The sequence below is a fragment of the Dunckerocampus dactyliophorus genome, chromosome 4 (assembly GCF_027744805.1).
Source record: "Dunckerocampus dactyliophorus isolate RoL2022-P2 chromosome 4, RoL_Ddac_1.1, whole genome shotgun sequence".
In the NCBI taxonomy this organism is placed as follows: Eukaryota; Metazoa; Chordata; class Actinopteri; order Syngnathiformes; family Syngnathidae; genus Dunckerocampus; species Dunckerocampus dactyliophorus.
Genome location: NC_072822.1, coordinates 4,930,088 through 4,956,212, shown reverse-complemented (window position 1 = coordinate 4,956,212; position 26,125 = coordinate 4,930,088). Strand labels below are relative to the sequence as shown.

The 26,125-nt window shown below is 42.5% G+C and overlaps 1 protein-coding gene across 11 annotated transcripts in view; it reads right to left on the bottom strand.

Annotated features, from left to right (window-relative positions):
• The window catches only part of ccser1 (coiled-coil serine-rich protein 1), a 140,072-nt gene that overhangs the window by 26,141 nt on the left and 87,806 nt on the right, over positions 1-26,125 (bottom strand). For 2 of the 11 annotated variants that reach the window (XM_054774147.1, XM_054774142.1), the window contains 3 exons: positions 26,073-26,121; positions 12,986-13,024; positions 12,179-12,200 (listed from right to left, as the gene is read on the bottom strand). The exons of 2 other annotated variants lie outside the window; for them this stretch is intronic. In XM_054774147.1, coding sequence (XP_054630122.1) covers positions 13,008-13,024; positions 26,073-26,121 — 66 coding nt within the window. In that variant the 3' untranslated portion in view covers positions 12,179-12,200; positions 12,986-13,007. 7 more of the 11 variants (XM_054774148.1, XM_054774143.1, XM_054774141.1 and 4 more) reach the window with 5 other exon arrangements.

The window sequence follows — 26,125 nt, the reverse complement described above, 5'->3', positions numbered from 1 at the left end:
AAACATTTCCATGCATCCAAGAATAATCTAGCCATGCGACTGGCTGGCGACCAGTCCAGCGTGTACCCTGCCTCTTGCCCAAAGTCAGCTGGGATAGGCTCCAGCATACCCCCCGCAACCTTAGTGAGTCCAAGTGGCATAGAAAAAGGACGGATGGAAAGAATAAACTACTATTCAAAATAGCAAGTATGAAGGGATGATGAGGTGAAGATCTGCGGACTGCCGAACGAATTAATCTTCAAAAACCAACAGCAGCCATTGCAAAGCATTAAAAATCATATCCAATTAGTTTTAAAAAGGGAAAACATCAGTGTTCCATGTTCCAAAATTGTGCCAATTAGCAATCTCAGTGAAACCAGTGCTTAGGGATAACTACATGCAAGATGTATGTGTGTGTGTGTGTGTGTACATACACACACACAGTACAGGCTAAAAGTTTGGACACACCTTCTCATTCAATGTGTTTTCTTTATTTTCATGATACATTGTAGATTCTCAAAACTAGGAATGAACACGTGGAATTATGTACTTAACAAAAAAGTGTGAAATAACTCTAAATATATTTTACACATACTGTATATTTTATGCCTAATGGGTTTTCACTTCACATGTGTGCCTTGTCAGGGTTATTTAGTGCAATTTCTTGTCTTATCAATGACCATCAGTTGTGTTGTGTGTGTGTGTGTGTGTGTGTATATATATATATATATATATATATAAATAACGGGAGCAAAAACAGCCATGGTCTGCCTCAATCAGTAACATAATCTTCTCGAATGAACACCGTGTGGGTTTAGCTCAGATTGCCAACTAAAAACGTCTTTTGTGTTGAGTTTAGCCCCTTTCATACATCAAAGTTGGTGAAAACCAAAGGGGAAAAAGACTTGTGGATTACGAAAAGGTCAGTTGGGGTAAAACCCAGCAGGGGAGGAATGAGCAGAGTGATTCAGACAGATTAAGTGACTTTTTAGCAAACTCTCTGAAGCTGCAGATGCTTGTTACACAAATATTACATCAATAGACGCAGTCAGAAAGAGAGACCAAACAGCTTGACATGAAATCCGTAACGGGGGTTGGTTCTTGGGATGCATCACTAACAGAATAGGGCGCATCTCCAAATGCGCTTGATTTCACGGGTGAGGTACTATACGGGTAAACCCATCTATCAGAGAACCTGTGAAGTCCAAACATGACCCCAAGTTACATGCAACATTATGGACACAGTCAAACCCAGGTTTTTGTACGCCACGGTTTTTGTCAAAAAATGTTGCATTGCTGTTTTCGTACAATATTGCACGCAACAAAGTAGTCCATGCCTTGTACTGTATCGTACTTCAAAATTAGGTACCCAAACAAAGCACCCTGACTGCTCAATAACCCGCCATGGGTTGCAGGATGTAAAAAGTGTCACGGCACAACAGACATGCACAGTCACCACGCTCGCGGAGAAAACTGTGCCGAGTAAGAGAAATGTTGATTTCTCTATTCAAATGTGAAATGCTGTGTTATTCAATCATGAGAAGTGTGTTTAGTTTACATGGTGTATTGATAACATTGTTAACCTTATCCGTCCTTGTCTCTTTCCAGTGATTATGTCACTACTACTATACTACACCGAATTTTCATTTGTATTATGCGTCTACTTAATAGATTTCATCTACTTTAAACAGGTGGTTTTCCGAATGACTTTGAAATACAGTAGTGTCTGTGTTTGTCACACATAAAATAAAATCCTATTTTCAGTTAAGTCGCACTCAGACAGTCTCATTGTATTTGCACCATTGCGACCTGTATTCTGGTTAAAATGTGCCGCAGAACATCCACCCATTTTCTATGCCGCTTGTTCTCATTGGAATCATGGGTAAGCTGGAGCCTATGCCAGCTGAAGGCTGCAAAACTTTCACCGTATTGAGATATTATCGATATTGTGAGTAACGTATCGCAAACTGTATCGCATTCGTGAGGTCCCCTAAGATTCCCAGCCCTAGCCAGGTGCCACTCTTACACCTCAAAGCAATAGCAACCTGATAAATGGTAAAAAAGGTAATTAAAAAACAACAAAGTGGCGACCTAACAAAAACTAGTGGAGAAACACGGTGAGACTAACCATGACATCATAATACAGAAGTAAAGGTAGGTAATTTGATGTCATTATTATTATGACTACACTGTTAGAACAGTAAGTAAGGCTTCTTGTTTTATGGCTGACAACAAGCTTTACGAGCTGACTAAATCCTCATCAATCCACGAGTCCGAGTGCAAACTGACAGATCACACGTGTCTTGACAAGCAAGTCCCCTTCCTCCCTTTGCTCCACTTCTCCATCCATCTTAGCCATCCATCATTTCCACTTTCTTCACTCTAATTAATACCATTTGCCTACCTGCATTGCTCCCTCGCTCCTCACTCCATTCATCCATCCATCACCCTTGCTGCCTTGGCCAGGTCATTACCCGCTGTGCTGATGGTTTTGTTTCTCTAATTAGCCCAATTATGGCTGTCAGTTATAGCCTGCTCCCCCCTCCCCGCCCTGCGGGGACCCTGTCATCCTAACATGACACTGTGTGACCTTGGTCCTCAACTGCATGATACCTCACGGCTGACCTTAAACGCTTACCCTCGTTGTTGTACTTTTCATTTGTTTGTCCTTAAATCAAAAAATGATGATACCCTATGAGTCAAGATGCTTTGCAGGACGTGCCTAGCATCACGTAATACCGATATCCTCAAAGTTTTACAAGCATGAGAGAAATGGTCAATGACTTATGGGCAATTAGTTGAGAAGAAAAAATGTTTTGCTTGATAGCGACTATAAATCCACTATCACCAACGAAGGTGTCGTCTGTGTGGCTCCTTCGTGTTAACATTTCCGGGTGTCCAGAATGGATTAATTTGATTTATATTGTTTCCTATAGGCAAATTGTTTTAAGTTTTCATACTTTTCGGATTTAAACTGACCCTTTGGAATGGCTCAATCACAAAAACCCAGGTTCCATTGTAAATACGTACATGGTCAAATGAAAAAATGTATTTCTGCCGCCCCTGCACCACTCAAAACATGTGCTTCAATCATGCACAAACAGCATGAGGCTGCTGCTAAAAATAGTCAAATATTAACCCGCTGCCTTATTTCACCCATGTACAGTACGTCTCTTCCGAGCGGCGTCATTTCCATGAAACTTAGGTTTCCATGGTTACATTTGTACATCTACTCAATCTGTGCTCAAAATAGAGCCTCCATACTGAGGAATGATCTGATGACAAATCGACGTTAAAGGAAAATTGCATTTCTTTGGAATTTTGCCCATCATCCACAATCCTTATGTGAGACATGAACACGTCTCTTTTCTGTGCGTTGTAAACATATAAAAACAGCTAAAAAGACGCAGCTAAGAATGCATGTAACGGGAAATACTTATTCCGCCTATAAGGCCTTCTGAAAAAAAACTCCAAAAAGCGCCAGCAAAGCTCCATTTACATATAATGGATGTGACACGCATATTAACCAAGCTACAGCAACATTTTTATTATTATTATTAACATTGTTACATTGTTACGCCTATCAAACTACATTACATGTGTAACGACACCTTGCCACACCACACCGGCTAACTAGCCGCCTACGTTCACCACAAACTTGCCCGCAGCGTGTCAGTGCCACGCTCACAATGCCTCGGCACTAGAAAAAGGTAAAGCTACATATTGGAGCTGCTGTCTTGTTGTTTTCGAGTCTGGAAACGTTTCTACTGTATGTTGCTGTGTGAAATCAATGCGCCCAGGAAGGAAGTTCCGGTAATGCTTAAAAGGACTAAAATACAGCAAAATACTGTAAATATTACATGTTATCATGAATGCACCTGTTACTACATGGTCACAGCATGGATATAAAACCATAAAATCTTGTTTGGAGGTTTATGGAGGTGTTTCAATAGCGGGCTTTGCAGGAGGCATAGGTGTGTCCCATTAAGGGCAGTAATGAGCTGTCTCTTTTTGCGTCTTTTTATATCTTTAGAATGCACAGAAAAGAGAAAGACGTGTGTTCATGTCTCACATAAGGAGCGTGGATGATGGGCAGAACTCCAAAAAAGTGCAGTTTTCCGAAGTGAAAACTTTACTCAGAAGAAATAAATCCAGTTCATACAACCTAATGAGATCTAATACAAATGCGATATTAGAAAGATGATAATGCAGTTATACCTGATTACAATTATTTTCCAGGGATTTAATGAGCGTGGTACATATTGAGAGCCTACAGGATATAACTGCAGCATAAGCAACGCATTTTGCATCAGTTCTTCCCACAGTTCTTCTTCAGTTTTTCCTCCTTGCATGTTTTCCCCCACTCTCCCTCTCTCTCGCAGGCATCCTTCTGCTTTAATGAAACAGATGTCCCTTCATTAATAAAGACCAGGTCTATAGCACAGTAATGAAGAAATAAGCAAGTGAGCAGGCGCTGGCATAAACGAGCGGGGCAGAGCTAAGGGAGATTATTTTCGACATGCACGGCTGCGTGTTATTCAAGCGACGATAACATAGCCCTCGACGCCACCAACATTGCCCGGTGAAGTCATTAGCAGGCCACAAAATAAAGGCCTTATTGGATATCAATATATGCAGACTGGCTGTAATAATAACCAGCGTTTATGTCTACTATACATTATGATAATGGCTCGCCTTGTGCTAAGTTCATCATATAAATGGAGATAGTGAGTTGAGAGGTTCTTTCGTCGTAGCAGTTCAGATTCATAAGTAGTCTACCCTGTCCTGACCTGAATATAAAACGGCATTTTTCCACCTAGAAAACAATCTGGAAAAAGATGGCTTGTCTTACAGTGTAATGACTTCTCCCCTCAGAGCTTCTCTTCCTGTCACTCACACACATCAGTGACTCAAGTTAGCACACAACAGTGGAGTTATGATGCAAATTTTAAGATAATGGTGATCAAAGAAGCTGTTATGCAGCTAAGAAGTATGATATTCTTTTATTTAATTAACTAAATCAAATGTTTTTGATTAGATTTTTAATTATTTGATTTTGTGTTAAACACAGAAAAAGAGGGGTCATTTTAATTATATCTACATCTCAATGCAGCAATACAATTGGTTTAATCTAATGATGTACTCTTGTAAACACGTTAAATATCAAAATGTAGTTCATCTACCAATTTGTATTGTTTTCTACCGGAAGCAAGGGGACATATCTCAAGTGGAGCGAAAGAAAAGTGCTCGGCTGGTTCCAAGGAGAGTTTAAGTAGCATCCTGTTGTCTCGCCGTACACCACCAGCTGTTCTCCCGCTGTCACACTCGCCTAGACGCCGCCACATTTGCCACGTAAGCAAATACGCAGACACTTAAGGCCAATTTAGATGTGTTGAACAGTGTGTTCAAGGACTAAGCCGGAATGGGTAGACGTGAAATTAGCATGCTGGTTAACAACTACACAAGCTTTGCGGGAACACGGAAACAACAATAATAAACACGTTGAAATACGGTTTAAATGAAAGTAAGCTCTACATCAGTCAACCATATTAAGACCGTATCTAATAGTGCACTTTCTGATTTACCACGGGTGTCTTTTATTCAGCGTGAGTGTATTGTTTGGGTAGACGCGCATCCGTATACCTAATCAATTGTATTAGTATTTCCATCATGATGTGTGTTTCAGGTCAATTGGGCACATCCCTCACATTTCAGCAAGCATTGTTAGAACATAAGATGCTCTCAACTGACATATTATAGTAAGTAAACTTGGTTATACTTTAGAGTAGTCCGTGTATGGCTTGTATAGCAGAATAGATTTACTGTCCACTGAAACTGAGTCAACACACACTCTTTTATTGTCGTGTGTCAAGCATGGTGGTGGTCGTGCCATGGTCTGGGGCTGCACAAGTGCTGCCGGCAGTCGGGAGCCGCGGTTATCGATAAAATAATGGCTGCGTGTCGACGTATTTTCAGAGGATAGTGACTTTAAGCTCTAAGTTATCAAAGATGGCGCCCTCCGTGGCAGACGTCTCTGTGACACTCTCCCGTGTTTTTCTATTTTTTGCTATTTTATTGTTCATTTTGGACATTCAACACACTCACGCAGTACATTACAACAGGGAGACACTTTTGAACATCGGCAGGGTTCACCATGAACTTTCATTTAGCCTCTCAGACTTTGCCTTTCTTCTGCGCCGGGAGAACGCAGCAGCCTGCGGCCCCGGTGAGCTGAATACCCGGCGAGCAAAGCATCCGAGGCGTAAACGAGGCAAGCGAGCCGGCCTGCATGCTAGGCTAAAAGCTAGAGCGACTAGGCCACCGCTACCAAGCTTGCTGCTAGCCAACGTCCGCTCTCTTGAAAACAAGATGGACGAACTACGAGCAAGGATTACAGCTCAACGTGAGATCAGGGAATGCTGTGTCCTCACCTTCACAGAAACCTGGCTGACGGAGGATATACCGGACTCGGCGATCCAGTTGGAATCATTTGCTGCTTACCGGGGAGATCGGACTTTAGCGTCTGGTAAACACAGAGGTGGCGGCGTCTGTGTTTACGTAAACAAACGGTGGTGCACAGACGTACAGACGATGGAAAAGCACTGCTCGCAGGACATTGAGCTGCTGATGGTGAAATGCAGACCTTTTTATTTACCTCGTGAGTTTAGCGCTGTGTATTTAACTGCTGTTTACATCCCACCACGAGCTAACACTGCTAATGCACTAGGCCTCCTGCATGACATCATCGATAAACACGAGACCAAACACCCAGACGCTGTATTCATTATATCTGGCGATTTCAACCACTGTAACCTCAGGACTGTCCTCCCCAAATATTACCAGTATGTGAGCTTTCCCACAAGGGAAAATAACATCCTGGACCAAGTCTACAGCAACATGAAAGGTGCTTTGAAGGCTGTTCCAAGACCCCACTTTGGAAAGGCTGACCACATCTCTATATTCCTTTATCCAACGTACAGACAACTTCTCAAAAAAGCTCCCCCTGTAAGTACAGCAGTTAAAGTGTGGAATGAAGAAACTGATCAAGTACTTCAGGACTGCTTTGGCTGCACAAACTGGGATGTGTTTAAAACTGCAGCGGGGAGGGAAGATTGTACTGTTGATTTGGACGAATATGCTTCTGCTGTTACTGGCTACATTAGCACATGTATAGAGACTGTTACCACCACCAAGTATTACAGAAAATACCCTAACCAAAAACAGTGGATGAACTGTGATGTAAGGGCTAAGCTACGTGCTCGTTCGACTGCATTTGTCATGGGCACCGCTGATGACTACAAAAAGGCCAGATATGACCTGAGGAGGTCCATACGGGAGGCCAAAAGACAGTACAGACAGAAGCTGGAGGGCTACTATTCCACCTCAGACCCTCGGCGCATGTGGGCGGGGCTCCAGCACATCACAGACTATCGACAGCAGAGTAGCGTAGCCACGTCCAGCCAAACCACACTTCCAGATGAGCTGAACGAGTTCTATGCCCGCTTTGACACCCAAACTTCTGATGAGCAGAGAGGGTGGCTGAACCTGGGGAGCACACAGGACGCACCTCTCATGGTGACATCAGCTGATGTGCGCAGGGTTCTAAACAAAACAAACCCACGAAAAGCAGCAGGCCCAGACAACATCTCAGGACGTGCACTTCGGGTTTGCTCATCAGAGCTAGCTGATGTGCTTGCTGACATATTTAACCTGTCGCTTGCACAAGCATCTGTACCGACCTGCTTTAAGTCCACCACCATAGTGCCCGTACCCAAGAAGAGCAACGTGACCTGCTTGAATGACTATCGCCCTATAGCACTCACTCCTATTGTTATGAAGTGCTTTGAAAGAATAGTCATGACCCACATCAAAAAGAGCATCCCGGCGGCAACTGTGGACCCTCTACAGTTTGCATATCGCCAGAACCGGTCCACGGATGATGCAGTCAACACTGCCATCCACACAGACCTTTCTCACCTACAGGGCCAGGACACATACGTCAGAATGCTATTTATAGACTATAGCTCTGCTTTTAATACAGTCAGCCCCCACAAACTCACAAATAAGCTCCTCACACTTGGCCTGTCTCCCTCCCTCTGTAACTGGGTGTTTAACTTTCTCACAGGCAGGCCCCAGTCAGTCAGAGTCCACAACCGCACATCCAGCTCAAGAATTGTGAGCACTGGGACCCCACAGGGGTGTGTGCTGAGTCCACTCCTCTACACGCTCTTCACCTACGATTGCGTGGCCTCCCAGAACAACACCAGCATCATTAAATTTGCGGATGACACTACAGTCATCGGACTGATCACTGGTGGTGTTGAAACATCATACAGAAGAGAGGTGGCGGACCTCATAGCTTGGTGTCGTGATAACAATCTCCTTCTCAATACAGATAAGACTAAAGAGATGATCATCGACCCAAGAACAAGGGAAAAGGAGCCGCATAAACCCCTGTTTATTGATGAGACTGAGGTGGAGAGGGTGAAAACCTTCAAGTTCCTTGGCACACACATCAGCGAGGACCTCACCTGGTCTCACAACACCCAACAAATTCTGAAGAAGTCCCAAAGGAGACTGTACTTCCTGAGAAGACTGAGGAAATTTGGCATGTCCACCACAATCCTGAGTTGCTTCTACAGATGCACCATCGAAAGTGTCCTTACCGCCTCCATCACTGTTTGGTACGGTAACTGTACAACACGTGATAGGAAGGCACTCCAGCGGGTGATCAAGACCTCACAGAACATTGTTGGGGCAGCCCTCCCCTCACTGCAAGACATTTATACATCTAGAGTCCTACGCAGAACACACAACCTCATCAAGGACAGCACACATCCACAACACTCATTATTCACACTCCTACCATCAGGCAGACGCTACAGGAGTTTGAAGTCCAGGACCACAAGGCTGGCAAACAGCTTTTACCCACAGGCCATCAGGCTTCTCAATGAAGCACTCAGACACGCCACACGCAACACACACTCATAGCACTTTATTTATTTATTTATTTATTTGTATTATTTACTTGCATTAATGTCTCTTCTGTTGTTGTTGCTTAATTTCTTGGTATTTATGTATATGTGTTTATGTTTCTTATGTTCTTATTCTTTCTTGTGTTTTTCTTTCTTTTCCTTGGGAGAATGAACAGAATAAGATTTTCATTGCATGGTATAACTGCTGTTTTACCATGCACATGACAATAAAACTCTCTTGAATCTTGAATCTTGAATCTTTATACTGCAACACAAGCTTTCCACTGACTACTAAGGTGTTACGTTTTCACTTCCAATCAGATTCTGATATCGCAGTCTTGAATATCGGCCGGTACCGATATCAGCACACCATACATACGGTCTTTTATTATTTGTTTAGTGGTATGAAAGCTTGATCAAGTGATATTACTCAAACAGAGAATAATAGTGAGCAACAATAGGTATGAGGAAAAACTGACGCATTAACTTCTTGAGGCATCTGGTGTATCGTTTCATCGCCAATAGGCATAGTGTAGCGAGGTTCAACGTACAGAGTGAAGCTTTTAAACCCGACACTACAGCCAATGACTTTTTGCCGTCCCATGGGAATATTTCACACTTTGTTAAGGTGCCAAATAGCGGTGGACGCTTCAGGAAGCTATGGTGTTACAAGAATCCTTCTTCAAATGCGCGATGAGGTCGGATGTATGAAATTTCCCCAGTTCTGCGCCATCATGAGAAACTTGTGCGTGCAGGTTTTGCACTCAGCTGCAACATCTTTTTTGGACTTTAACGGGAAACACAGCCACACGGCCGAGATCACTCCTACTTTTTGCTACACATGCCATCACATGCTGCTGTTGTGATCACGAGAGTTCTGCATGCTCAATAGAAGGACCAATTGTATCAGAGTACCAATATCAGAGACTGTACATGCAGGCCAATATATTCCAATACTGTTCTTTTGGCTGATATCGAATCAATATCTCATACCAATCGCATCGGAACACCCCTAATGACTACTCTAAAGTATATCCAAGTTTCATGCATGTAGTGTTATCAATTAAAAAGATTTTGCATGTACTTACTTTGGCGAGAGACTGCAGGTATAAAATTCACAAACACTCACACGAGCGCCCTTCACAAGCCACTCATGCAACTCACTGCTTGAAGCTTGACTGTGCCGTCTTTGCCTCCTAATAGAGAGGCATCAATCACTGCACCAATTTTAATTTCTGGACCTGATTAAACTGATGTATCTTCACATGACCACAGCTAATCCATCAGCCAGCGAACCGGGAAACGGCGGTGGCGGCGGGTGGAGTTGGCGAGAGCAATATCGGGAGGGGTTGACGAGTATTGGGTGGGGGGGTCTTTGAGGAGCAGAAAACTCTCAAGTTAATTTATGTGGCTTTTTATGTCCTCCTGATTCACTTATTTTGAAGGAGAGAAGAAGTGAATGCCTCTGCAACGGATTTCATAATTTATCTACCTGGCTTCAATGTTGTGCTTTGCAATTCTTTCCCACAGCTAAATAAAGCATGTCTTTATTGAATTCCATCAGTGAATGCTGTGTTCTTCTTAGTGGTGATATATTGCATGGTGAGGGAAGCAATTACACTAACATTCCTGTTCTGCATCCTGACTGGCCAATTAAAATCAAAAACTCACCCACTCAGGCAATTTCCTCCACGCAAAAAGACAGCACAATTACCTGCAGAAGGTCACTGTTGAACGCAGTCTTGTTCACTGAGGAAGTACCTTCCAATCGACAACAATACTTGAGTTAAACGCTACACTAAGGGTTCCAATTTACTAACTGTCGCTTTATACAAAAGTCACCCATTGACCTTTACGTTGCAGCTCTGTAAACAGTGTGGCGTTCATTATAAACATTTGCTCCAAACAGCTTTACATACAGCCATTGGATAAACGCAACAGTAACATGGAGGAATGAGTCGTTGCATGTAGGAGCTTATCATTAATGCTTCTGATCCATTAATCAGCTAAGATGGGCATTTTTCAATACGTGGCCCTTGCTGGAAAAGGTTTAAGACACCCGAGGCCTTTGCTGGAAAAGGTTTAAGACACCCGAGGCCCTTGCTGGAAAAAGTTTAAGACACCCATGGCCCAGTAGTGTGTTAGAAGCATAACAGAAGGCGTTCAAGGCGCTTCCCACGGTAATTAATGCGTGTGACAACGGCGGACACAAAAGGTCATGATTGTTATTGGATTTCCAAAGTTCCTGTCCGTCGTCAACATTATCTGTGGAGCAGAAACTGTGAGCGCATTTTGCAAACAGCACATCAATAATGACTTCCACTGGAAATCATTTTATAGGATGCAGTTACAGTTCACTGCAGAGCCACTTAATAAAACCACGACATTCCCGTCAGGTTTTTGTGCAACAATGTAACAATTACAACCATGAAATTTGCATTTCACCAACGACTAGTGATTTCAAAATGCAGTGGAACCTTGCTTAGCATCATTAATTTGTTCCAGAAGATCTGACTCTAACCAAATTAATTTTTCCCATAAGAATTCTTGTAAATCCAATTAATCCGCTCCAGAAAGCCAAACATGTTAACACAAAACATATTTTTATAGTTTTACAATTACAGTTTAACATGGAGAAAAGTATTTGAAAGCAGGTTCGGGTAACGTGTCTTGTTAGACCCACACACTGTTGGAGACAGGCATGGACAAACACAGCTCATTAGCATCAAAGCTACAGACCCAGAAAACGGTGTATTCCGATGAAGGGCTTACTTAAAACACTTTTAAAATGTCAAAATTCCAGCAGACTAGATTTTCTACAGCAACACGTCTCGTACAACTATTGCAAGACCTTTAAAATTGGTGAAAGTATAATACAAGACCTTCAAATGCTCAACTCAATTTGAGCATGACAAAATTAAGTGTCTGGACAGTCTGCGTCAGCGACGGTCGTCTCGCTATAATCCGTCAAAGTCATCTTCCCTTTTGCCCCTCTTTTTCTGAATCATCACACAAGCTTGGAAGGTGCAATGCTGATTTGATTGCCAAATTTAACAGGAGAGGAGAATGAGAAAAGGATGGAGAAGGAGAGAAGATGGTGCTAGAATACACACGGTGAGGTCACATTTGCCATAACAAGGGTGAATCAAATGTTGGGCTAACTTGATTGGAGTGAGGGACAGGCTCAGCAATGAGTGATTAGGTGGCAGACGGCGCATACAAACCTGCTTGTGAGTTCATCCCTGCCTAGAGGGCAAACAGACCATTAGTAAGTCTCTAGCCTGCCACGCTACATCTATCAGTTACACATATACTGCACACATAAATAACAGAGCAACATCTTCATAGGCTTTTCATATCTTGATCATATTGCAGTGATATACAGTGGAGCCTATGAGGTGAAATACAAATGATTTATTTGTTTTTTGGGAAACCGTTTTTTTCCCATGTGAAAAAACAGAACTTGATTTAGTCTGTTACAGAGTTAAAGTGTTTGCTTCGTAAAACCCGCAACTGTACCTTACATTTTTAACATTTTTTAACATTCTTAAATGTCATGCAAGAAGGTAAGGGTCATAAATAAAAATCTAAAAAATTCACCGCCGCAGAAAACATGCAAAGATAGGATGTTGCCTGTGAGGCAGACGATACCTGCCAAAAGTTTGGTGACACTTTGTCATGCTCTTGAATGAGAGAGTGTCTCCAAACTTTGGACTGGTAATGTTGAGTCAACGTAGCAAAGCAGACTGTACTGAGCAGCTAGGACAGACTCATGCGTTCCACTTTGGTATGTTCTACGGCTATCATCACTTTTCCTCTACGCCATTACGGATATCAGCAAGCGGCAAGCAATGTGGAGTTTATCCTTTTATAGTTCACACAATGCTTCTGTGACTTTATAGGTATGTTTTTCTAAAAAATGCTGGTTAATTTCTGAATTCTACATCTTGAAGCGTTTCCACTGTAATATGAATCGTTTTCAGCATATATTGACAGGATAGATAGTTGTAGGTTTGTTGTGACACCCATACCTTTTTATTTTAAATTCCTCCGTCATACCATGCTGCTTACTGGCTCCAGAGAAATGTAGGAAGACATGCGTGGATGGAAAAGAAACATAAGAAGACACAATGGTGAGACGGCACAGTTACATGAGTGAATATACAAATAAAAGTACATAAAGGTGGCGCTAGCACACAGACAACAACAGCAGGAGGGATACAGGCGGACACAAATAAGATATGAGCTAAACAGGAAAAAATAACACGGGGATTAGAAATGAGAATATGAGTGACATGTGGGTAATGAGCTTTGCAACTGTGCAAAAAGTGTTTTCCATCAAGTGAAAGTTCAATCCCGGCGAAAATGTTTTCTTGGGATAGAAAACCATTTATCAGCTGATTAGCACTCCAGCACACACACATGAGAAAGTAACAAAGCGAACACAGTAACACCCATCAATACTACTCTGCAGATGATGGCACTTACTACTTTTGTAGCAAACTTATGCACAAACACCACCTCCGGAGGAGAATATGTCACAGGAGGACAGAGCCACAACATTAGCTACCCACTGTAACGTGATCCAATACAAGAGCTGTATCAAAAATGAGAAGATGCCCTACTTCCTTGTAGTGGCTGAGGGCTTTTATTTACTCAGCTGCAGAGGGCAGAGTAACTGGTATCTATTAGGGGCAAGACAAGACCTGTGTTTGGGTAGTGACCCAGAGGACAAGATCACGAGTATAAGCGGCCGAAATGAGTTTTCTCGTAGGGTGGCTGGGCTCTCCCTTAAGAGATAAGGTGAAAAGCACTGTCATCCAGGAGGAACTTAGAGTAGATACGCTGCTCCTCCACACTGAGAGGAGCCAAATGAGGTGCCTTGGGCCTCTGGTCAGGATGCCTCCGGGGCATGTCCGACCGGTAGGAGGCCTTGGGGAAGACTCAGAGACACCCTGAAAAGACTACGTCTCTCAACTTGGCTGGGAACGCCTCGAGACCTGCCGGGAGAAGCTGGACGAAGTAGCCGGGGAGAGGGCGTCTGGGCTTCCCTGTTTAGGCTGCTGCCCCCACCACCCGACCTCTGATAACCGAAAGGATGAATGGACAAGGCTGTCACGCTCCGCAGTGGCACTCTTTAGTTGCCTCAGGTGAGCACCTTATTGGTTTCTCTTTGTTTCGATTTGGCATCTCCACCTATGCTCATTGTATTTTCTCATTTCAGATCCCGGTTCACCTTGAATGGGTGTCGAGTGATTGCTCCACACGGACGCAACAACACACGCTAATGGTTCTTCTCCTTCCACGACCTGCATGTCTGCTTGTTTGTATATATTTATCTTTTGTAGAATCTTCAGTTTTTGATTGCCTTCCTGTCAGTTTGGTAACTTCACCCAGTCAGTACTCTTTAATTTTGATTATTTTTGCATTTATTTTTATAACCTTTTCCGTGGTGCCTTTCTGGTTGCTCCATACTTTTTCAATGTTGGCCTCTGTGTTTCTTGGAACTGCCATTAAAGACCATTTTTTGGTCACACCACCTTACTTGTCAGCATTTTGGGATCTTCACTTACTCAAAAGTCTAAATAAATTAAATTATGTACCTCATGCTTATTGAAATATGAATGAATAACAGTACACATAATGTATTGTAATGTGACATGATTATCACAAAATTCTAGCTTTTATAAAATGTTAAATACGTTTTGAAAAACACTGCATTGAATAAATCTATTATATATTAATATATTATTAGATTAATATTAATACAGTATGAATACATACATATTGCATTATTAGAATTACAACAATATAAAATACATGACATTCTAAGATTAAAGAATCGGTGAGGTTTTTTTTTGTTCAAGTGGTTGGCAAGTAACTGGGGTACGACCTCTACTTGAGCGGAGGCCACTATAAGAAGAAATACAGTAATAAGGCTTAAATTTGATACTATATAAGAGTTAAGTAAGAGTTGTCCTTTATTATCAATATTAGAACCACCTATTAATTATAATACAGTTGTACATCTGATGAGATTGTGCAGGTGTACCTAAAAAAGCATTTGAAAAAATGAGCACAGTCGAAAGTGCTGGCCCTAAGTAGCATTTGGAGCATTATGAATGAGCCAAAAACAAGCACTGTGCTATAAAAAGGCAAGCGGCCCCCGCTCTGGAAGCGGCAGCCGGAATTCTGGAAGAGCGACAGAGGAGAAGGGAAGCATATGAGTGGCAGATCAAAGTACCAGGCTGGCCAGATGAAGAGGGGCAGGACAGTTCAAATGAGGATTTGCACAAATGATCACAGAACCGAAAATCTAACAGGCTCAGGATTTTGAACTGAGGGGAAAATGATATGTACAAAGTGTGATCGCACAGTGACATAACATTTGAAAAGGTGAAAGCATTATGGACGATTTCCATTGGATGCATCGTTGTATTGGCTGGTGGTTGTCAATGCACTGGAACTACTTCTGGGCAAATACAGAGGAAAAAATCCTGACTTCTGGAGGGGAGTTGACGCTTGAGTTTAATGGGCATCTCCATCTTTTCGAGGAAAAAAAATCTTGAGTAGATTAACTCATTCAATCCCAGGACAACCCCTTCAGTGCCGGCACACAGAATATTGTGTTCTATGGCTATACAGTATAAACATGGAACTCTGGTCTTCAGAAAAAAAGGTTGTTTCTACCTTTTTCTGTCCTTTCGTAATCAGCAGTAGAACATAGGTTAGTTTCAGGGAAATATCAGTTCCCGACTGGAAAAGGGAGAAAAGCAGCTTTTTGAGAAAATATACATTTCAAGTAACTTGACAAAATATTTTTTGATTTTGTGACAGCTCAAATATCTGTTGAGTTGATCTGGCATCTGGCAGCATGAGCTGTTTTAAAATAATAATAATAATAATAATAATAAAAAATATCAAAATAATCATTTATTTACAGCTATAACACCATGAGCCATTTACAATTTTCACATTTGGAACTGAACTATGTGTGTGCATGTGTGTGAAAATTTCCCTACAATGTGTACCCTTTTGCACCCTACACTCCTCCGCGCTCTCTCACTTCCTCCTTCCTGTCAAGTGTGATTCTTCCATTGACATGATCCCTGCCGAGCTCTTATCAAATGCACTTCTGCCACCTTGTGACCATTTTTATGGCTTAAAAGTGCTCTGAAACGTTAACGCTTTAGTGGAGACTTACGTCATCAACTCTTTTTGCGTCTCGCGCAAAGAAAACGTAAAAGGAGTATAAATACGTTGTTGTAATCGGGTGTTAGGGATTATAAAAACGTATAACTACGTCTTTGGTATTGAATGAGTTAAGAGCCATACTCACACATTACTGATGGCCGCTTGGGTCAAACACAAGACCCATTCTCTGGTAACCAATAACTGTAAATTACGGTGAAGAGGCCGCAGATATCGTGTTTGCTGGATGGGGTTGAAAATGGGAGTGAGAGGGAGAATGCAATGCCATAAAGGAGGGGGTTTGAAGAGGCACAGAAGACGACTCATGACTCAAGACAACTATCTAATATTCAAAAAAGAATCCAAATCATATCTGTATGGAAAAATATCATGCAGGGGCCACTTCAATCCTGTAGGTGGCGGTAATGATGAGTAGAGAGTAAATGAAACTGCTTTTTCCACTGCAGCCCCATATGCTGGATCTTGTGGATCACTGCATTTAGCATCAATGCAAGTGGATTGTAACGGCGACAAGTGGCCATAACTACCTTGATTTGCGTCGATATCTGGATCGGCGACAAAATGTACTGCTCTTCCTCAGTCCCAACTGAATATCAAAGTAAAATCGGTTTGTTTTCCGACAACAGTTTGTGTGTGGATGATCAGACAAAAAACATGCACAGTAGAACCTCAAGATGGGCTAGCAGGTTTTTTGGTTAACGTCAGAAATGTACGCCACAATTTTGCCTCGTTGTGTTATTAAAGCACTGCGTGAGTCAATCTGTACTCACTGTACTAGTATATTTTGTTTTATCAGAAAACGTCTTGGCTTGTTAGCATCCTATGAGTTAGTGAACAAAAGGACAACTGGAACTGCAAGTCAGCCCGTCTACGATCCAAATGTTAAAATCCGAAATGTTAAGACAAAACACGTTTCTATAGTTTTATAATCATAGTTTTACATGCATACAACAATTCTAAATGCATATAAATGATGAATGAAAGGGATAAATGAACATTTAAGGTTACTTTTACCTTCATTGATTGAAGACTACTATTCCCAAAGACACAATGACACATCTTCCCTGTTTTGTCATGAGTTATTTCTTGAATTCAATAGTGTTTCTCACCTTCTTCATCTAAATGCTGGCACTTGCAACTTTCTTTGACTCCATTTTGGGTTACAGTATTGAGGCGACAAACACTATTGAATTAAAAAAAAGCAACTCATGTCAAAACAGGAAGGTGGTGGTGGTTGACCTCTTTGGGTCCAGTCTTGTCAACCATCAAGTTTTCAGTGAAGGTAAAAGTAACCTTAAATGTTCATATATCACTTCCATTCATCATTTATATGTATTTATGTGCATTTTAATTGTAAAAAAATGTTTTTGTTAACATTTTTGGCTTTCTAGAACACATGAATTAGATTTACATTATTACTTATGGAAAAATGTATTTGGTTAGCATCTGATCCGATAAGAGTCTGACCTTCTGGAATGAATGAATGCTGCTAACCAAGGTTCCACTGTAGAGGCTCGTGTTTTTGTGGCCATTGTTTGTCCTCACCCTCCCATGCTGTCCCCTTTAAGCTAAAGTCTTCCCAGATCTCATCCTCATCTTTCTACTTCGTCCTCCTTTCCAGTCTCCTCCCATACTCCCGTCCCCAATCTCCCTTCTGACTCCTGTGTCATTGTACAGATAATTATTTATTAATGCGTTCATGTCATTTCGCCGCCGTCACCGCCTGTCTGTCGGTACCATCTGTGCCCAGTTAGGTGCCGCCACCTTGCACCCCCCTCCTGTGCCACTCTGGCCCGGGTCCGCCTGAGGGGGACAGTGCCATGGACGGGGGCACAGATCAGAGGCGCCCCCCCACACACAGAAGCACGCACATTTCTCTCTTGTTATTTCTTTTTGTCTTTTTTTTTTTTTTTTTAACACACACATACACTTTCTGCTGACAGCCTTATCATGGCTGCCCGGTGCTGTCCCTGGGGCTAGGTGGGGTTACGCGGCAAAAGAGGCACGCAGCAGTAGTCACCACAGTCCCTTCTGTCCTGTTTTGTCCTCTATGTTCTAAAGATGGAGCTCGCAGGAATTACCTTGACAAAAGTTGCTTAGAGGGCGACACAGGAAGGCAGTTAGGGAATGTCTACCACCTGATCAGTTTGCATAGTTTTAAACACTAAGGTTCCAGCCAACAACGCCATTACAGCTGCTATCATTATTGGGTAGTACTACTGTCATTGATACAATTGTTATTATACACATTGTTTTGTTATCAATGCCCCAAATCCCTCTATTGTTTTGCCACACACTACACTTTGTCTCTCTACTTCAACCCAACCATTCGAGGCAGACGGCCTCCTCGCAATGTGTCTTGCTTCTTGTTTCTTCTTTTTGAGGTATCTTCCTCATACAGGTTTTTTTCCTTGCCTTATTCCCCAAATTGGCTTGACTTCTTCCTTCCTCTGCTTCTTCCTTGTGAAGGGAGTTTTTTTGTTTTTTTTTTTTGCCCCCCTCGCCAAATTGACCTGTCTACTTACTGTACATCAGTAAATTAGCCCTTCAGTGTTGTCAAAACCAGCTTTTTGGAGCCCTTTCATACAGTAATACAAGATGCATCCAATCTTGAAAGAGTTAAGCCTTTAACTGAGTGCCATTCTCACCATGTTGTGATACTGCAGATCGAGGGGGCGGATGGAGGACAAAGATGGATGAAAAAGAAGCAGCCACAGATAAAGAATGAAACAACGGGGGGGAGCGGAAAGAGAAAAAACGAAAGCCTGTGGGACTGTGGGAGGATTGTAGTCTTGTATGCCGAATCTCAATAAGTAAACAGAACAAATATTCTCCATTTCTTCGCCTCGGTGTCTGCTCTTCCCACCAGCCATTCCCATGTATACACACCCCAACCCCACCGCCGCCGTCCATCCCCCTCATCCCGATTGCTATCTTTTGGCTTCTTCACTTTTTTGACAGCCCATCTCTCTCATCTCAATTCGCTCCCCTGCAGCAGCTTTCTTTCATTTTTTCTTGCCCCATGTGTCACCGCAGTTCTTCCAACTCTCACGCTGCTCTCAGCATTCATTCTTTTTTCTCTCGCTCTCTTTACACCCCAATTTCTATCCAAAGCCCTGTTTACACTACGCAGTTGAGTTTCGGTACAGTTAGCATGATTTTATTTTCCACTGTTGCAGCTTGTGAAAAGTACCAAAGTCACTTATTTGTACCGCATCTCTGGTTCGCTTTGTTACAGAGCCCATATTTGGGCAAACCAGGTGTCATTTTAAGCTCATTTCTGGTTGAGTGAGAACGCAATCCTACTGGATTGTGAAAGAATCAGTGACCCCAAACAGGATAATGGTGGCAAAACTACTAATAGTTGACAGCTTGTTGTCTGCCGTTGGCGCCCCATGAAAACTTTATTGAAAAAAATCGGGCCGTAAAGCCAGTTTCAACTTGCGACATGCAATACAGTAGGCATGACTCCACATACAAAAAAAAAATCTCCAGAAGCTATGCCTGAAAATGCATGGGGAGTCTGCCATTTTGGTGGTTATTTTGCCCTTTTCCACATGTCCTGTTGACTGGACTGCAGATAATCGTCATTTTGACAAATTGAAACAGAATGGGAAGAAAGCATAAGTCGCAATACAGTAAGCATGACTCGACATACAAATAAAAATCTCACGAGGCGATGCCTGAAAATGCACAGGGAGTCTGCCATTTTGGTGGTTATTCAACATGTCCTTCCAAGATGGTCTTGCTACCAAATTGCTACCAAAACTCAAAGTTCAATGACTCGCCATGAAACGCCAAACTCCAAAAACACACTCCACAAGGTCAGAGCTAGACCAAATGTCTTGTGTGTGATGAAGATCCTACCTTGAAGATACTGACTCTACTCCTTCATATTTTTTTCAAATACTGACAGAATGAAGACAAACGGATGCCCATCGGCAAGCTTTTATGTTTGCATGCATCATGACGGTGGAACACCGAGTTTGGCCTTTGAGCATTAAATTGCTATAACTCAGATGGGCAGACCTTGCCCAAATGTAATATGGTGGGTTAGCGTCCTTATCTGCTGGAGACTGTACGTACACGTTTGTTTTAGTGGTGCCAACTACGGAGAAAAATGTATAAATGTCAAAACTATCCGATGTCAGTCCTCAAATACACGGACCGATTTGGGTGGCTCCCGTTTGTGTGAGGGAGCGAGGGCAGCTAAGTCCCCTTAAAAGTGCACTCAGCTGTTTTCCTGGGAGATTGTCCAGACACATATTTATGGTCACTCTACATTGCGTTAATTAGTCCTGTAACTTTGTACTGTTTGCAAGAGAAGAGAGAGCCGTCACATGGTTTATCATGACACACAAAAAAGCAGTTTCAATTTTGACAAATTGAAACAGAATGGGAAGAAAGCATAAGTCGCCTTTTCTCAAACAAATTGCAATAAAGAGCCACTTGCTACACACACACAAGATGATGGATGTCCTCCATCGTTGCCGTTTGTTTACTGTGTGCTCTTCTTTGCTGAAAACATTCACCATCCCGCCAACACACCCCACAGTCCAAAGGCAAGCCAGAGATGTAGCTAAACCAAAACTCACTCCCTCGCATGTTGTGTCTTGCTTGAGAGCAACATTCCCCGGATCAGAGAACCAGATGGGAAGCTGGCAGAGAAGGTACAGTCCTGGTGGCTTCTATCAAGGAGCCGTGAGGGCTGAGGAGTGTGGCTATACTCCCTAGGGGGCAATGGGGAGGAAAGAGTGGCTCATTAGTGTGAATGGCGTACAGGAGATCATGCAGACGCTGTGTGGTTGCTTGTCTGTTTGAGTGCCTCTGTCTATAATTAGGAGCCTTAGCTAGTAGCTGCTGTGGATCGGAGTTGGATAAGTCCTCTGGCAACTCGCCAAGCAGCAGAGATAACCTCACACAAACACACAAACACACACACACAAAGGGGCTTCTGGCACTGCAGCGCTTTTGTGGTAATGCAATGTGCTTGTTGGGGGGATAACGGACTTGGCTTCCCTCGGTAAGATCCACCTGCAGATGATGGGGGGGACATTCCTCCACTTTTACATTGACAAGAGGCATGCATCAAGGTAGGATCTGTAACAGTGGTCCCTAACTTTTTTGATCGCACTGACCAGCTTGTTTCTGTCAAACCTCTGATGGGCCGGTGGGGGGAAAAAGACAGAGGTGCACTCCAGACCTCACAGTAATCTAATGCTATTGTCATTGATTAATGTAAAAAAACAAACATGTAAAATATCAAATTAAAACACACCAAATGAATACTGACTCACTATCAGGGAAGCCAGCAAGTTTGCGTCTTTAAAGTCTTGTTTCAGTAGTGTTGGCGTCGAACATCTTATCTTAGACAAGTAATTCGATGGAAATGGCAACAACTTCTTTGGTTGCATTGTGGGAAGTTCTGCATACTTCCTTTCAACTTTCATCCAAAATGTCAGAACAACCAGCTTCTCCCCACACACAACACACAAGGGAATTAGTGCAGTCGCATGCCTAAAAAACTGAACGTTACTAAAAGGAATTGAACGTGAATGGCAATGCCTTCAATGCCATTGTGGAAAGTTCTGGATGGCTCCTTTTAAACTTTAATCCAAAATGACGGCACAACAAACTTCTGCCCGCACACAACAAGCAAGGTATTTGACGCAATGGCATGCTTGGAATCAACGGTAACCGTAAGTAACTGATGTCAACATTTTGGGTTTAGTTCCCCCCCCCCATTATCCTTGTTGACCTGAAGCTTTATCATCAGCCCCGATGAAAAAGTTTGTTGCCGTAGTTTGTCTCTTCTCGTACGCACTGGCCAACCGGAGAGACACAGAAGTGACAAAACTATATTTGGTAGATTATTAAATGAAATAAACATGATTTACAAAATGGATATACGATTACATATAAAACCAAATCACATAAAAAACGTTTGCCTAGAGAGAAACCGGTAGACCGGTACAGGGCCACTCCCAGGTGATCTATAATGTCTGGCATGCACAATCGGCGTTGGCTGCCCAAAGTGGAGGATCAAAGACACGAGGCAGACACACATGCATGCCCACAGACACGGCAACACTCAAAATCGGGAATCATTCTTGCCCTCATTCAACCCCAGAGGGGACAAACTACATTATGCAAAGCACACATACACACTTTCTCTGGCATACGACCTCCACCTGGGTATAAAAGTCTTTCATCTCTACAACGACCGCCACTGGGCACACTTCATTGTATACCCACGCTCTTCCTTCTCCACCTGCTACCCATTCCCACATAAACACACTCTCAAGTCAATAGAAACCACACACACACACACACCCCGCACAACAACTAAGTGCATCTATTTACAAATGCACAATCACAAGAAAGAGCAAAACTCTGTTGTACTTGTCAGGCCATTAAGGCGCCTTGCAAAGCTTTATATACTAATGCACCCGTAACGACTCTGGTCAAGGGTTTTATGATGGTGGAGCAACACGTATAAAGTGTCTGCTTCTTTTGTAGCTCTAGAAGGCTTTGGTAGAGCTTTAAAAAGACAAACACTTATGCATGTTCAGACGATTGTATTCATATACAGGATCTTTGACTAGTTTTTGCAGAGCACTGCTTTCATAAAGATGAGCCTTGACAAGAGTTTTCTAGAGTATCACATAAAGGATCTTTTTGACAAGTTTTTGCTGTAGGTGCTTAAAAACACCAGTGCTCCTTCTTTGGCAAGTGTTTTTTACAATAGGTCCTTAAAAAAGCATAGCACTCCTCTCATATAGAGGATCTTTGACAATAGTTTTTGCAGTAGACAATTACAAAAGGCAGGGCAAATAGAGGATCTTTGACTAGCATTTGTGCAGGTCCTTAAAACAGCCGAACATCCATTACATATAGAGGATCTTTGGCTAGTGCTTTTACAGGTCCTTGAAAACATAAGTGCTCCATTATATAAAGGATCTTTGACCAGTGATTTTACAATAGGTCCTGAAAATCCACACACCACTCCTGTCATATAGAGGATCTTTGGCTATAGTTTTTACAGTAGACAACTAAAAACAGCAGGGCACTACTGTCCCATAGACGATCTTTGACTAGCATAGACGCAGGTCCTTTAAACAGCCCAGCATCCATGTCATACAGAGGATCTTTGACTAGTTTTTGTAGTAGTTGCTTAAAAACAGAAGAGTGCTCCTGACAACAAGCTCTTTGACAAGCTACCTTTGGACATCTGCATTGTGTGGGCGCCATGAAATCTGCTGTTTCCGCTCGGCTTCTATGCACCGAGTCTTAGCTTCATTAATGTTGGTTGCCCTGCAACAAGTCTGGAACTAACTAATAATTCAACAGCGCCGCATTACCGTCAGTCAGTCCTTGAGGAGTTTAATGAGCGGCGAGAAGAATAACTGACGCACTCGCGCACACAAAAGCACCGCGAATTGATGAGGGATTTCCTGCTGAAAACCTGGAGCTAGTGTGGTAAAATTTACTCACAAACACACACACACACACACACACACACACACACACACACACACACACACACACACACTCACACACACTTCCAAACAAGGAGGAACACAAAGGGCTGAGATGCCCTTGTACATATTGAGCAAACAAATGATGCTCTAAAATGGCACTTATACTCTCTTGGTGCTTTCACTTTCACAGATTTCCTTCCCACGGGGACATTTATACACAAAATCAGGCAATCACAAACAGGTTGATTGTACTTTATGATCAATGCGGCCTTGTGGTGTGTCAGTGCAGATGTAAGTGTGTGTGTGTGTGTGTGTGTGTGGGAGTGTAATCAGAGAGGGGTGGAGTGTAGGGGATGCCGGGTGGGGAGTGAAGTCATTCCACACAGGCTGACGGGTCACACCAGTCAATCAGAGGTTCTATGCAAGGTTACAGGTTGACAAATGTACAGGAAGAGGATACCACATTCACAAGTTGGTGCTCGGTATCAGAACGCATGCTTGACTCAATCTAGCACAGCACTGATAGGCACGGGTAGGCAGGGAAAAAGTGCACTTTGTTCATACTTCACACCTCCGCGGAGGCCTACTGCAGTCATGATAGCTTTACTGGAAACTAACAACTTGCTCACGTTGGCGTGTTTAATTTACCTGCTGTGTTTCTTCATATAGTGACCAGGGGTGTTCTGACAATAAGCTTTCTTAAAAAAGCATCTCTATAAGGATAAATGTCTTCAAATTACAATATACAGATGTCATGTCTTTTCTGCAGGAAGTGTGTTAACGGCATCTACAATGACACATGACGCTATCAAGTCATAGTGTTTGTCTTATCTCTGAGTTGCCTGTCTACTCAAGTGGATGACACCCCAGGTGGTTAATTGGGGGAACTGAGGAAACATGGTAATTAAGAACATTTGAAGACATGACCACATACCAAGTTTGTAAATTATCTGCTGTAACTGAATGGAGTATCACCGCATATTTCCTAAATACACAGCCGGAAGACAGAAAACACATTCTGGTGGTTTTAGAGGTATGCTGGATTAGGCTTGTCATGCACTCGAATGCCCTTTTCGTTGAGGAAATGCACTTCATTGCTCACTGTGGGGTGTTTTGTCAAAACCACTGACTTCTAACAAATGAAGAGAAATGGTCGCTACGTCTGACTTGTTGCTTGAACTAAGATTTTGTTCCCACCAACTTTTTCAAGACAAAGAAAATCTTACTTTGGCGACTGCATCAAGGCTCTAAACTGGAAAGGACGTGATCTTTGACGTGATCACTTTGGGTCAGCATCTCACAGGGTTGAGGTACTGTACGTACAATGGGCAGCATTCCCTTCTACACAGCAGGACAAGGCAGTGAAGGTAGCTCACTCAAAGGGTCTCCATACCAGGACTTGATTAACACATGAAACTATAAAATACTGTTATAGTCTTCCTATAAAGGCCATTGTGTATTTGCATTCGGTTCCTTAAGTTCTTTACTTTGGAAGTCTATTTAATAATATTACATTGACAAAACCTTCTGATTAATGATTTGATGTATATATATATAAATAAACACACAGTTGTCCCTCCTTTATCGCGGTTAATTAGTTCCGGATCCGACGTGAATTTCTGCAAAGTCGGATTCAACATTAATAAATTTAATATTTTTGCACATGGAAAAGCTCTTTAGGGCTTTCTAAATATGGTTTTTACCATTATCACAGCCCTGTAGACATTAAATAACACCCATACAGTCACCTTTACACTCCTACTATTCTTTGATTAAACCACATTTTGCAAATCTTATGCACAGGCCACGTGATCACTGCAGAGAGACAAGAGAAGGCTGCCGCTTTAAGCATTGCATGCTACCTAGCTAACTAGTTAGCCCCCACTTTATTTATTGTAAAGTTAATAAAGGGTTTCAAAACGAAGTGGGGGAAGGAGGACAACGTAAGAAGCCAAGCTGTTACCACTTCCACACGGAATGGGAGGAGAACTTGTGTCGAACATGCCGTGGTTGACTCCATGCAGTGTTAAGGTAATGTAATGTAATGTAATGTCTCATCAACGTAACATTGCTGACACCTAGTGACCAGAATACTGCACATGACTAGTGTTTCAATATTTTATGACTAATACTACGCCATACTCAACCAGGAAACAGCAACCATTGATGTATTTATTTTCCAAATCGCAGTAGAGTGAGGGAGCGATGTTCGAACCGCAAAGTGGCGAGGGACAACTGTATATATATTTGTGTTATATAACAAGGTCAGCATTGGCTTAGGTATATTTAGCAAGCCCCAGTACAAAGACCCCCTGTGTTTTTTTTTTGTTTTGTTTTTTTAAATACATCTACTATAGTACATAAAAGGTGGGCCACTACAATACAGTCACGTCCAATCGGGTGATATCAGAATTGAGACACTCACTCAGCTGTCTCCTTGAGGACAAAGTGGCGCTCCCATGCGCCTTGATGCCCTAG